This window comes from Hyla sarda, chromosome 4 (genome assembly GCF_029499605.1).
Source record: "Hyla sarda isolate aHylSar1 chromosome 4, aHylSar1.hap1, whole genome shotgun sequence".
Lineage (NCBI taxonomy): Eukaryota > Metazoa > Chordata > Amphibia > Anura > Hylidae > Hyla > Hyla sarda.
The window spans coordinates 198,420,067-198,432,431 of NC_079192.1; the positions used below are offsets into that span (position 1 = coordinate 198,420,067).

The 12,365-nt window shown below is 39.6% G+C and overlaps 1 protein-coding gene across 5 annotated transcripts in view; it reads right to left on the reverse strand.

The window, feature by feature from the left end:
* Positions 1–12,365, reverse strand: part of PRKCQ (protein kinase C theta) — a 257,684-nt gene that overhangs the window by 86,278 nt on the left and 159,041 nt on the right. For 3 of the 5 annotated variants that reach the window (XM_056573244.1, XM_056573243.1, XM_056573242.1), the window contains exon 3: positions 2,446–2,645. In XM_056573244.1, coding sequence (XP_056429219.1) covers positions 2,446–2,645 — 200 coding nt within the window. Of the gene's footprint in view, positions 1–2,445; positions 2,646–6,243; positions 6,368–12,365 lie in introns of those variants that run through there. The other 2 variants (XM_056573246.1, XM_056573245.1) reach the window with 2 other exon arrangements.

The window sequence follows — 12,365 nt, forward strand, 5'->3', positions numbered from 1 at the left end:
AGTAACTCATGAAATAATAAAGTTACGTTAAAACCAAGCACATCATTGTTTTTCTTGTGAAATTCCCAATAGGTTTGATGTGTCACATGACCATCTTCCTATTGAAAAAACAAAAGTTGGATTCAAAATGGCCGACTTCAAAATGGCCACCATGGTCACCACCCATCTTGAAAAGTTTCCCCCCTCACATATACTAATGTGCCACAAACAGGAAGTTAATATTACCAACCATTCCCATTTTATTAAGGCTTATCCATATAAATGGCCCACCCTGTTTAATAGCACATGGACCACTGACACATTGAAAAGTTAAAAATGGTCCTAAAGAGATGAGTTAAAGCATCTAACCTACTGGTACTGCCTGTTGGTGCAGGTAATTGTAACGGTCCTACCGTAATGACTGAGCAGTGGATTCACTGTCCTGTATGAACAATGACTGAACCGCACGAGGGAGCGGACTCTAAGGTGCCACTGGTTTTCACCAGAGCCTGCCGCAAAGTGGGATGGATTTGCAGCGGCAGGCAGCACCCAGGTCGCTACCCCTGGCATGATCCGTCCACACAGGTTGCCCAGATGTAACTTGGCACAGATGGTATAGAGTAGTCAGGACAAAGCACAGGTCAGAAGGCAGGAAGCAAAGAAGCGTAGTTGGGTCACAGGCACAAGGTCAGGAGGCAGACGGGAAAGGAGCAAGGTCAGGTCACAGGCTGGATGTCTGGAACACTAATATGGAAGATGCGCGCGTCGGCGAAGCACAAAAGGAGAAAGGCCAGGGACAGCGAGAGGTGAGGAGATGCCCAGGACTCGCATGCAGGCGTATCCCGCATAGCGAGTCCCGGAGCTGCTGCAGGTACTAGACGGGGACGGCCAGACAGAATGGCTGAAGCTTTGACCCTAGAAATGACCGGGACACGCTTGCGGGTGAGTCCCGCACCGTGAGTCCTGGGACCACCAATGTCAGGGGAGAACTGCCCATAACAGTTATGCTGAGCAAAATAGGGGTTACCTTATTCTCCATCATGCTGTTGTTCCAACGTAAAAGTTAAAAATCCAGATATGTAAATTAGTCTCTTGGTACACTCAGGACATTCTTTAGGTGCCCCATAGTGCACTGGTTCTTCTTCCTGGCCAGTCACTGATTTATGCCTGAGTGCACCAAGAGTGTCATTTACAAACAAGGATTTTTAATGGTATATCAGGAATGGCGACACCTAAGAAGATAAGGTAACCACCATTTTGATCAGCGTCACTCACCATAACAGGTAGTAGTAGTGATTAGTGTGGATAAAGCTGCTGACAGATTCCCTTTAAGGGTGTACTCACACACTGGATCTGCAATTGCAAAGCAGTCAGAAATACAAAGCTTTCAAAAATACATTAAAATTGCCTTATAAAATCTCAAGTTGTGGATCCTGTGTGTTTGAATATACCCTCAAGGTTGCTTGCTGAAACAAGGAACCACTTATTCTCACTTCATATTTTCACTTGATAATTTATAATGTGGTGTCCCAGCACCAAAGGCTTTCCTGTGGCTTCGGACTTCCTTGGGCACACCTGCGGCACAGGTGTTGGGCCCAAGCCCTAAAGGACTGAAAGTTATTACTATTCTATTCAAGCACTTCATTAGAAGTTTGATATATTTTAATAATATGTTATTTCTATATTTTTTTATGTTATTTCTATATATGTTATTTATATATGTCTTGTACCTTTAAGACCGAGGAGCAGTGCAGGCCCATACAGTGGTGTGGGGGGAGGAGCTGCCCCAGTCTAGCCCTAGTGCTAAGTCTGAGCACAAGTGTGGTTAAGGTGTGTGGCAAAGCTCTAAGGGAAGGCCGAGAACAAATCTATCATTCCAAGTCTTATCCAGTCATTCTGCAAGGATCATCCGCACGGTGGAAGTTCAAGCCCTGGCAGAGCAAGCTACAGGATGTTGACAGAACCCTAGCGACCTGGAGCACTCTTCAATCCTCTCTTAAGTTAGTATAAATTTATTGGGTGACAAGCACCACAACTCCCAGCAAGGCAACAGGGATTTCAAGTGGCTACACTGCAACCTCTCCACTCTGCACCATACTGTTGGCGTGTAATGACATCTGCACCCTGCTCAGAAAAGACAGTAATCCGTAACCGTGTTCCTTTACTCCCCGTGTCTGGCCCAGGAGAAGCTGTCTCCAAAATCAGACCGTGTATAGGCTAACGGTGCCCTGGCGTCACAAAGTGATAAGGTATTCCTAGCACCCCTGTGGACACCACAATAATGAAATACACAATAATACATTTCACAAATACGGAAAGGTTATGTGTTGAAACATGAAAAAATAAAGGAATGCTTTGTTTTTTACCTGATATCTTTAAGTGCTGCAACAATGTGTTCTAGCTATCTATCTAGTTAATGTATCTATCATCTCAGTAAATTTATTAATAAGAAAATATATTTTTTACCCATATTTCCATCTTGCCACTATTTTTTTTGCATCGTTCAGCCAGAGCAAATAGTTCAATTGTAGTCTCTGATACTACCCCTACGGTCCTTCCTTCCACAATTATATGCATAACTCTCCCTTTGTTAATGTGAGCATCAAATGTGCTCTCCCAGGGTGGGTACATTGTTGGCTTCTTCTGGACATAAAGCTTCCCAGTTTCTGCAAAGAAAAGAAATATTAATGTTGTGATGTTTGCAATTTCATATAATCCTTAAAAGGTGATAAAAATAATATAAGAAAGAAAAGAAAGAAATACTCCAACAGTCAGCTATGTTACATCTATACATTTTGAATGCATTTGGATCATGTGATCACCGGTAATAAACATACTTTCCTGTGCAAACAGAATATCAGTTTTTCCTGTTACTAACTTCCCGTGAACTATAGGATTATATCAACACCTATCAAATTCCTCCTGGTAGCTCAGAATCCCCCCCTTTTTTTTTTCTTTTTTTTTTTTTTTTTTTTTACCGAGCTCTGCCTTCTTTGTTCCTTTGTATATCCCTACATGTATGTCCTGATGCAGAGATCATTCTGAAGAGACCAGGAGTTCAGTAATACAGTAGGTAAGTCCTTCCAGTGATTAGTTGCAGAACCATGCAACTCCCCAACTCACACTGCCTGTGTCTTTTATGTGTGTCCTCTGAAACCTAGCATGAAATGGATCTCCTGGGCCTCTATCTTGTAAGAGCTGACCTAATAAAACTTGCCATGAAAGGTTAAAGAACCTTAACATGTATAGCTTAGAAGAAAGATGCAACAGAGGAGATATGATAGAAACTTTAATGTACAAAAAGGGAATTAACACGGTAAAGGAGGCGAGGATATTTAAATGAAGAAAAACTACCACAAGAGGACAGAGTTTTAAATTAGAGGGGCAAAGGTTTATTTATGCAGTAATATCAGGAAGTATTACTTTACTGAGAGAGTAGTGGATGCATGGAATAGAGTCAAAAAAATAAATGTAACTCCAAAACAACATGTTAGGCAAGATATTGGATATTAGACAAGAATTTATGTATTATTTTCTTATATAACAGAATTGTCTGTTTTGCACTTCTTGTTGTTGCATGTATGATATATAACTTCTAATATTTGTGCATGTAATGTTTTATTTTGAAAATTCAATAACAAACAACTTTCTGTAGAAGTGGTCGCTGCAAATACAGTGAAGGAGTTTAAGCATGTATGGGATAATCATAAGGCTATCCTTCATATACGATAGAGCCTGGGACTATTTATAGCATTCAGAATATTGGGCAGACTAGCGGGGCCAAATGGTTCTTATCGGCTGACACATTCCTTGCTTCTATGTTTCTGACAGGGTCCAGGAGATACCTGTTAACCAGAGAAAAGCTTAAGCCTTATCTGACACTAATACACTGAAACTGCAGTGTGATTTACAGGACAGAAGTTTGATGTCACTGATCTATTCCTTACTGCACTTAGGACTTAGGACAAAAATGCTGTCAGAATGCTTCCTTAAAGGAAATCTGTCATCCTAGATTTGTCTCTCCATTCAACTGATATTCTTGTTTTTCTTAATATGCTAATGAGATATCTTGGTGCATGTGGGGGTGTTCCCAAGCCCCAGGAGCATGGTGATGTCCTGCTTGAATCCTCATAGGAAGCGTTTCCTCCTCTGTTCTGAGCCTTGTCTGCTGCAGAATGGAGCTCCACTCTGCATTACGAGAGATTTCACAGCGTAGGAGAGGGGTTAGATGCAGAGTTTAGCTCCATTCTGCAGCATTGGAGGGTCAGTACAGGGGAGGAGGATGATTCAAGACAAACATCACCGTGAAACCGGGTTATGGGAATGCCTCCTGTGCATCAAGATACCTCATTAGCATACTAGGAAAAAGAGTAATATCGGCAGAAAGGTCTGGAAATGGTAAGTACTGCTGTCATCAGTATCTCCTACAAGCTTATACCGATAGGCTAGTGCAGGTGATGCTGATGACAGATTCCCTTTAAGCTTAGAATAGTGCACTATGCTTGGGCAAAATGCATTTTTTTTTACTTGTAGGACCATCAGTTACCTGTACTTAAGAACTGGAATCCAAAAGGAAAGGGTTAGGTATTAAATGTTACAGAGAGATTGTTGTGTATTGTCTCAAGATAACCCTTTAATTTGTGTAAGGAACTTATGTAAACAAGCAAAAAGAAACATAAAAAAATAATAGCCAGAAACACAGTGATCAGTCATGGAAACTGAGTGCAGCAGATGAGAGACACATTAAAAGGACATCTCGTTGAAATAAAAAGAAGTCTAGCACTGCTTTGAGCTAAACAACCACCAGAGTACAAATCTGACCCGCTACAGTCCAGAGAAGTCTTGCCACAATTATTGTGGAAGAAGTGCTCCCTTACATCAATTTCTGCAAAGAAGAAGTAAAGGCAATATATTATCTGATTTAATTTCATATTCACAGATTTTCTAAAAATACACTGTATGCACCTGGAGAAGACAGATTTTCTCTTTGAGTTTAACATATTGTGACTTTAAGTTCTTTGGCTCCCAGCACCGTCTGACTCGCATGCTTAGGACCCCGATCTCTCGCAGTGATATACAGAAGTGCTGTTGCCCTACAGTCCTTGTCATCTAAGCCACAATATTGCCACTTGATCTCCCACTGTATTAGAGTAGGTAGATAGTTAGTGCAGGTAGGCAGTGTAGGTAAATAGGTTCTCTTTCTTCCCCCTTATGTCTCCCACCCATGAGGGGGGGCGCCACCTCTGATTCGAATCTCCTGGCAGTGGTGGGGGATTACGATTTTTCTGTCTCCATCGCCTGTGCTCTAAGGCAGCTGCTTTAGCTGCCTTATGGTAGCGTCAGCCCTGAGTAATTTACACAGTTTTCAGAAATAAGCCTCTGCCCACCATCACAATGAATTTGAACTAGTCCATCAATATTCACAGGCTCAAAAAAAAAAAAAAATCAAGTATAATGATTCGTTTTAAATGGGTACTCCGGTGAAAAACTATTTTTTTCAAATCCACTGGTGTCAGAAATGTGAAACAGATTTGTAAATTACTTCTATTTAAAAATCTTAATCCTTCCAGTACTTATCAGCTGCTGTAAGCTCCACATGGAGAAGTATTTTTTTTTGGAATTCTTTTCTGTCTGGCCACAGTGCTCTCTGCTGACACTTCTGTCCGTATTAGAAACTGTCCAGAGCAGGAGAGGTTTGCTATGGGGATTTACTTGAACTCTGGACAGTTCCTGTCATGGACAGAGGTGTCAGCATAGAGCACTGTGGTCAGACTGAAAAGAAGTCCAGAAGGAAATACAACTTCCTGTGAGCATATAGCAGCTGATAATTACTGAAAGAATTAAGATTTCTAAATAGAAGTAATTTACATATCTGTTTAACTTTCTGGCACCGGTTGATTAAAAAAAAAAAAATGACCGACATTTATCATTGTCTTTAGACTTTTTTTTGTGTCTACAAAAGGCACAAAAAGGCGCAAGCAGGGTTTATTTGCGCCTTTTTGTTTACACATTTCTGCTGATTTTGAGTGGCAATCCACTGATTTTGGCAATACACATGATAAAGAAGGGATTTATGAACTGCGCCTGAAAAGTGTCTAAAACTACACCATCCCAGACCTGGCGTAGCTTTTTAGTGTATGTGAAGAGAGAAATTTGAGAAAATGTGACCTGCACAAAATTTATCAAATGCTCTGTGAACATTTAATAAATTTGGTGCTCCTGCACATTACCAGCACACAAGGTGTAAAAAAATGCTTCACTTACACCTACAATGATAAATGTGGGCCAATGTGTTTTCCACTTGAGTACTCCAATAATGCCTGGATGTCAATATTTTGCAGTCAATGACTGGTGTCTAGAAGGAATGGAGGCATGGAGACATGCTGAATTTCCTCCAAAGAGATTCTTTTCTAGGTTTTACTACAGCTGCTTTTAGTTGCTGCTTGTTTGTTGACCTAACTTCTTTTAGTTTTGTCTTCAGAAAGTGAAAAGAAAACTCTTTTAGGATGACATCAGATGAGACAACCATTTTATAAAATATAATTTCTTTGCATTAAAAACATTTTCTTTTATTATATCCATCTGTACAGTGAAATGCTGTTCTATAATTTTACTTGGCTTGACGTTTTAAAGTGGGTAGGGAGAGTTCATTACTAAGAATTTAGTTCTACAGTCACCCACTTTAGTTGTCGTGTGTGCCATTCATAAAGTTCATAATTGGTTTCCATCTTTTTAATCCCTGAAGGACACAGTGTGTAAATGTATGGCCTTGCCGCCGGGTACCTGCCGTTAATGGCAGATATCAGTGATCACCCTGGTGCAGTCATTAACCCTTTAAATGCAGTGATAAATACTGATAATGGCATCCAACATATTTGAGGGCTTTGTGACACTCACTGGACCACTCGAAGCGGCATTATGGGGGTCTCATGAGTCAAGATAGCGTCTGGAGGTCCCCTTACCTGCTCCGTGCCTCTGTTTCTAGATTGATTTGTATAATCTGCCTTTTGGCAGGCTTTACAAGTGAATCACTGATATCACTGATCAGTGCTATGTTAATGCATAGTTTTTTTTATTTATTTTTATGTAAATTAGCCCCTCCCCCAATACAAATGTAACTCATCCCCTCTTTTTCCATTTTACAAAAAAATGAAAACAAAATAAACAAACATATTTGGTAATGCCATATGTGGATATATCCAAACTATTAATATAATTAATATAATGTTAATGATCCCGTACGGTGAACAGTATAAATGTAAAACAATACCTAAGTCTAACATTTCTGGTTGTTGGACACATGATATTACAATAAAATTTAATAAAAAGTGATTAAAAAGTCACATATACACAATAGTGGTACCAATAACAACTACAGATCATTGCATAAATATTTTTACCTTCATACAGCCCTCGATATAGAAAGATAAGAAAGTACAATAGTAGAATAAAAAGCATGAAAACATGGGCATCATTTTAATAGACTGACCAAGAGAATAAAAAGGACATGTCAGTTCTACCATAAAGTGCACTGTGTAAAAATGAAACCCAGCAAAATTACGGTTTTCTTTTTAATTTCCCAAGAAAAGAATATTTTTTAGTTGCGCCATACATTTTATGGTAAAGTGAAGGCATCAATTGGTTGTGCAAAAAAAACAAACCCTCATATAGGTCTGTATATTAGAAAGTTAAAGAGTTATGGCTCCTAAAATGTGAGGAGGAGAAAAATACCCTTACCTCCATCACTCCCGCACTGCCTTTGGTATCACTAAGCTCTGGTCCTTGCTGGGTGGTGCTTTCCAAGCACAGTTCACCCAACCAGTGGATGAAGTGGGCCTCGCTGCCACCTCAGTGGGGATAATAGTCAATGAGACATGCCTTGTTGCCTTGTTGAGATTCCTGTAACCCTAACAACAACAGGCAGGTCCAATTTTGTTCCAGACTGATCCAGATGGCAGTGGAGAATGTACCATGTTGCCCATCTTCAGGAAATGTATTCTGAGTTATAAATTTTATTATTATAATAATTTACCATATTTTACCGAGATCTTTGTTACACATTTGCTATGAATAAATGCTATGGCTGACCCCACCAACTTCCATGATATATATATATATATTTTTTTTTTTTCATTTACCACTGTACTTTATGAATCATGCAGATAGAAGACAGCAAATGTTAATAAGCGGTGGTATTCGAATCTTCATGTGTAAGCACTTGTTTATTTATAGGCAGTAACATTGACTGTCTGTAAATCTAAGATTTTCTTTTACAAACAGGTACATGGTCAAAATACATGTTATTGATTTGTATTGGTGTAATTTCTTCTTCTCAGTCTGTAAAAACGAAAGTTTTTACACTTTTAGGAAAAAAAATGGTACTTTGACAATCTCCTACTTTTTTTTCTTATCTAAAGTTGCAAAGGCCTACAGTTATTAGTCATTTGTATGTTCCTTGGATGATCATGGCTGGTTAGTTGTTGATTTACTACTTGATCATTGTTGATTCAGTGCTGTGCCAAAAGGTTATGCCCACCTGCCTACCAGGTTTTTTTTTTTATTGTTCAAATGCATCTAAACTGAAAAATGAAGGAATTGTGGAATAGGCATTAGCAATTTTCTTTTTGTGTCCTACACACCTATGTATTTCCATGGTAAAGAACAAATATTGTGTTATCTGATCCTGCAGTCATCTATTCTATCTTTCCTTTACATTTTGCTATCTTACATTTGGTAGATTAAAAAGGAGGGGGCACTTGTGCAGTGTCCCTCTGGGATTCTTTAGGGCAAGGGTCTCAAACTAGTGGCTCACGAGATGTTGCAAAACGTCCCCGGACATGCCTGGACAGGGCTGTCTGGGCACCAAGCCAGCGCCTTCATCTATGTGTGCATTACTTATTCATACAATTTTATAATTTTTTGTGTTTGTGTTTTAGATTAGTAGTTGAAGCTGGGAACATTCACATGCACAAACACATAGCTTGTAACCGCTTGCAGGGAAGGGAGGATGATGCTGTCCTCTAGCTGCTCTACTGAGGTAACAGGATGTGAGGAACAGTCTACTGTAGAGTGGGGAGGAGACAGGAGTTTATTGGTCTCTATTCTTGCATAAGTTAGTCAGAGACCCTGGATAGCTTGGAAAGAAGGAGCTTCTGACTTGCCCCAGGACTGTGTGGCCACCAAGCTGCACACACTCAATACCTGCACCCACCATCAAAAACTGAAGCACCAGTTTTGAGTAAAGACTTCTTACTATAGCCATGAGACAAATACGGTCTGCTCCACAGGAAAAAAAAAAGAAGTGAATAGTGACAAGCACAAGGACTGGAGTAAAGAGAATAAGCTCTTAACATCCTAGTATACACTAGCTTCGTTGGTTATCTTGCTTAAAGGGGTACTCCCCTGGAAAACATTTTTTTTTATCAACTGGTGCCAGAAAGTTAAACAGATTTGTAAATTACTTCTATTTAAAAATCTTAATCCTTCCAGTAATTATCAGCTAAATGTGTATGCTCCACAGGAAGTTATTTTCTTCTTGAATTTCCTTTCTGTCTGACCACAGTGCTCTCTGCTGACACCTCGGTCTATTTTGGGAACTGTCTGGAGCAGGATAGGTTTTCTATGGGGATTTGCTCCTACTCTGGACAGTTCCTAAAATGGACAGAGGTGTCAGCAGAGAGCAATGGACTGTGGTCAGACAAAGAAATGAACCTCCTGTAGGGCATACAGCAGCTGATAAGTATTGAAAGGGTTACGATTTTTAAATAGAAGTAATTTAAAAATCTATTTAACCACTTAAGGACGAAGGGCGTACAGGTACGCCCCCGTTCCCGAGTTCTTAAGGACAGGGTGTACCTGTACGTCCTGAGTTCCGATAACGGGGTTTAAACCATTCTCACGAGCGAAGAACGGGCCGATGCCCAGCACTAGCTCTTTAGATGCCGCGATCAAAGTTGATTGCGGCATCTAAAGTGATAGTAAACCTATCCCGTCAACTCAGCTACAGAATTGTGATGTCCAGATCAGCTTACTGGACAGCAGGAGGGTCCTCACCTGCCTCTTCGTCGTCCAATTGGCGATCTACTGCTCCAGGCTGAACCCATGTTTTATCTGTATCATAAATTTTATGTATCATGTTTCAATAAAATAGGTGATTATTTGTCCTATGTACACTTTATTTATCACTACTTTTGCAATAACAACAGTAGTAGGTGTAACATTTTGAATAAAACATCCAGATAAGGATTTCAATTATAATCATTTTGAACATTTTGTACTTCTGGTAGCCTAGACAATTTTCACACTTGAAATGTAAAAATAAAATCTAAGTTAAGAAGATTAGATTTGGTTGAATTAAAAAGTGCTATGTTTGGAGAAAGGAAAACTCTGAATTCTGGAATAAAAACTTCTTATAAAACTTTTTCTATATACAACTTTGTGAAACACTGTGGTAGTATCACATGATAATTTCAGTTTGTTTTACTGCATCTGGGCCAGGACAGCATAACATCATTTATGGAACAATGAGTTATGAATTATTCCAACAAATTCAATAGAAAAACTTAGAAAAACAATAGAAAAAAGACATGTCAAAAGTTTTTATTTATTGAGATCTGGATGTTGAGATCCAACCAATTGTTAGAACAAACTGGACGAAGCATATGACTGAGCGCTTCTCTTACTGGCTTACCTGGAGGAGACTTACTATACCATAGACTTACTATACCATTGACTCACTATAGTAGCCATTTCCTGCAGCAAGACAGGAGGCACACCAAGCTGGGAAAAGAAGGGCTTAGCCTTGTGTTTCTCCCACCTTGTTTTAAAGGGGTTATCCAGGGAAAAACTTTTTTTTATATATCAACTGGCTCCAGAAAGTTAAACAAATTTGTAAATTACTTCTATTAAAAAATCTTAATCCTTTCAGTACTTATGAGCTTCTGAAGTTAAGGTTGTTCTTTTCTGTCTAAGCCCACTCTGATGACACCTCTCTCGGGAAATGCCCAGTTTAGAATCAAATCCCCATAGCAAACCTCTTCTAAACTGGGCGTTTCCCGAGACAGGTGTCATCAGAGGGCACTTAGACAGAAAAGAACAACCTTAACTTCAGAAGCTCATAAGTACTGAAAGGATTAAGATTTTTTAATAGAAGTAATTTACAAATCTGTTTAACTTTCTGGAGCCAGTTGATATATATATATATATATATGAAATTTTTTTTTCCTGGAATACCCCTTTAAGGCCTGAAAAAATGTGCATGTATTTTATTTACAATGATACAGGTGAAGAAAAAAGCGTAGTGGCACTCACCAATTTGGTTATTCCATAGATAGCTTTATTCCATTAGAAGGTGCATTCACAAGGGCGGCGACAGATCCAGCCGGACCGGGACGCCAGTGCGTTCGCTTGCTGGGTTACAATTGTTTCACGCTTGCGCGCTTCAACGGACCCTCCCTCTCACCGCTTCCCTCACCTGTCTATAAGCACCTACAACAGGTGACGTCAGAGGTGGGAGGGATTACAACAAGCATTAGTTTAAAAACCAGTTACAAAAAACTATATTTAAAACCAATAATCAGTTACAAGAAAGTGCCCAAGTCTATTCTATCGTTAAGACCTACGTTATCTTGTGCCCTAGTTTTTAGGATCCAGCGGGCTTCTACTTCACGTAACTCTTTAATGATGTTCACTCCTTTTCGCGGGGTTAACCGTTTAATCCCTGTAAATTTTAGTACGCTTGTGTTACCATCATGCTCTTTTTTAACGTGCTCAATCAGGCGCGGAGACCCTTTACCTGACCCTATAGACCAGACGTGCTCTCTGAACCGAGTGTTCATGGCACGTATGGTGCTCCCAACATAGAACTTCCCGCACGTACATATGATTGCGTACACCACATAACTGGTTCTGCAACATATGTACTCGGTTATCTCTTTGGTTATCCCGCCCACTGTCACACTTTTGCCTGAAGAGAACTGAGGACACCATTTACATCTCTTACATTGAAAATTGCCTTTCACTGACATTTTCTGTAACCAATTCTCAGAACTTACTTCTTTAAACTTACTGCTGACCAATTCGTCTTTTAAATTCTTCGTTCTTTTGAACGTTACTACGGGTCTTTGTAGTCTGACATCTCCTAACTGTGGGTCTCTTTCAATCAAGCTCCAATTTTTTTGGATCGAACTTCTAATAAAGTCAGATAGGGGGCTAAATTTGAATGAAAAACAAAACTTTTCACAGGTTTTTTCAGTATTACTTTTTCTGTGGTATCTCTTCTTTTTGCTACCCTTGAGCAGCTCATTTCTAGTTACTTTATTCGCTCTATCCAGCGCATCACAGAGGACTTCCTTCGGGTATCCTCTTAGCGACAATCTTTGCATCAA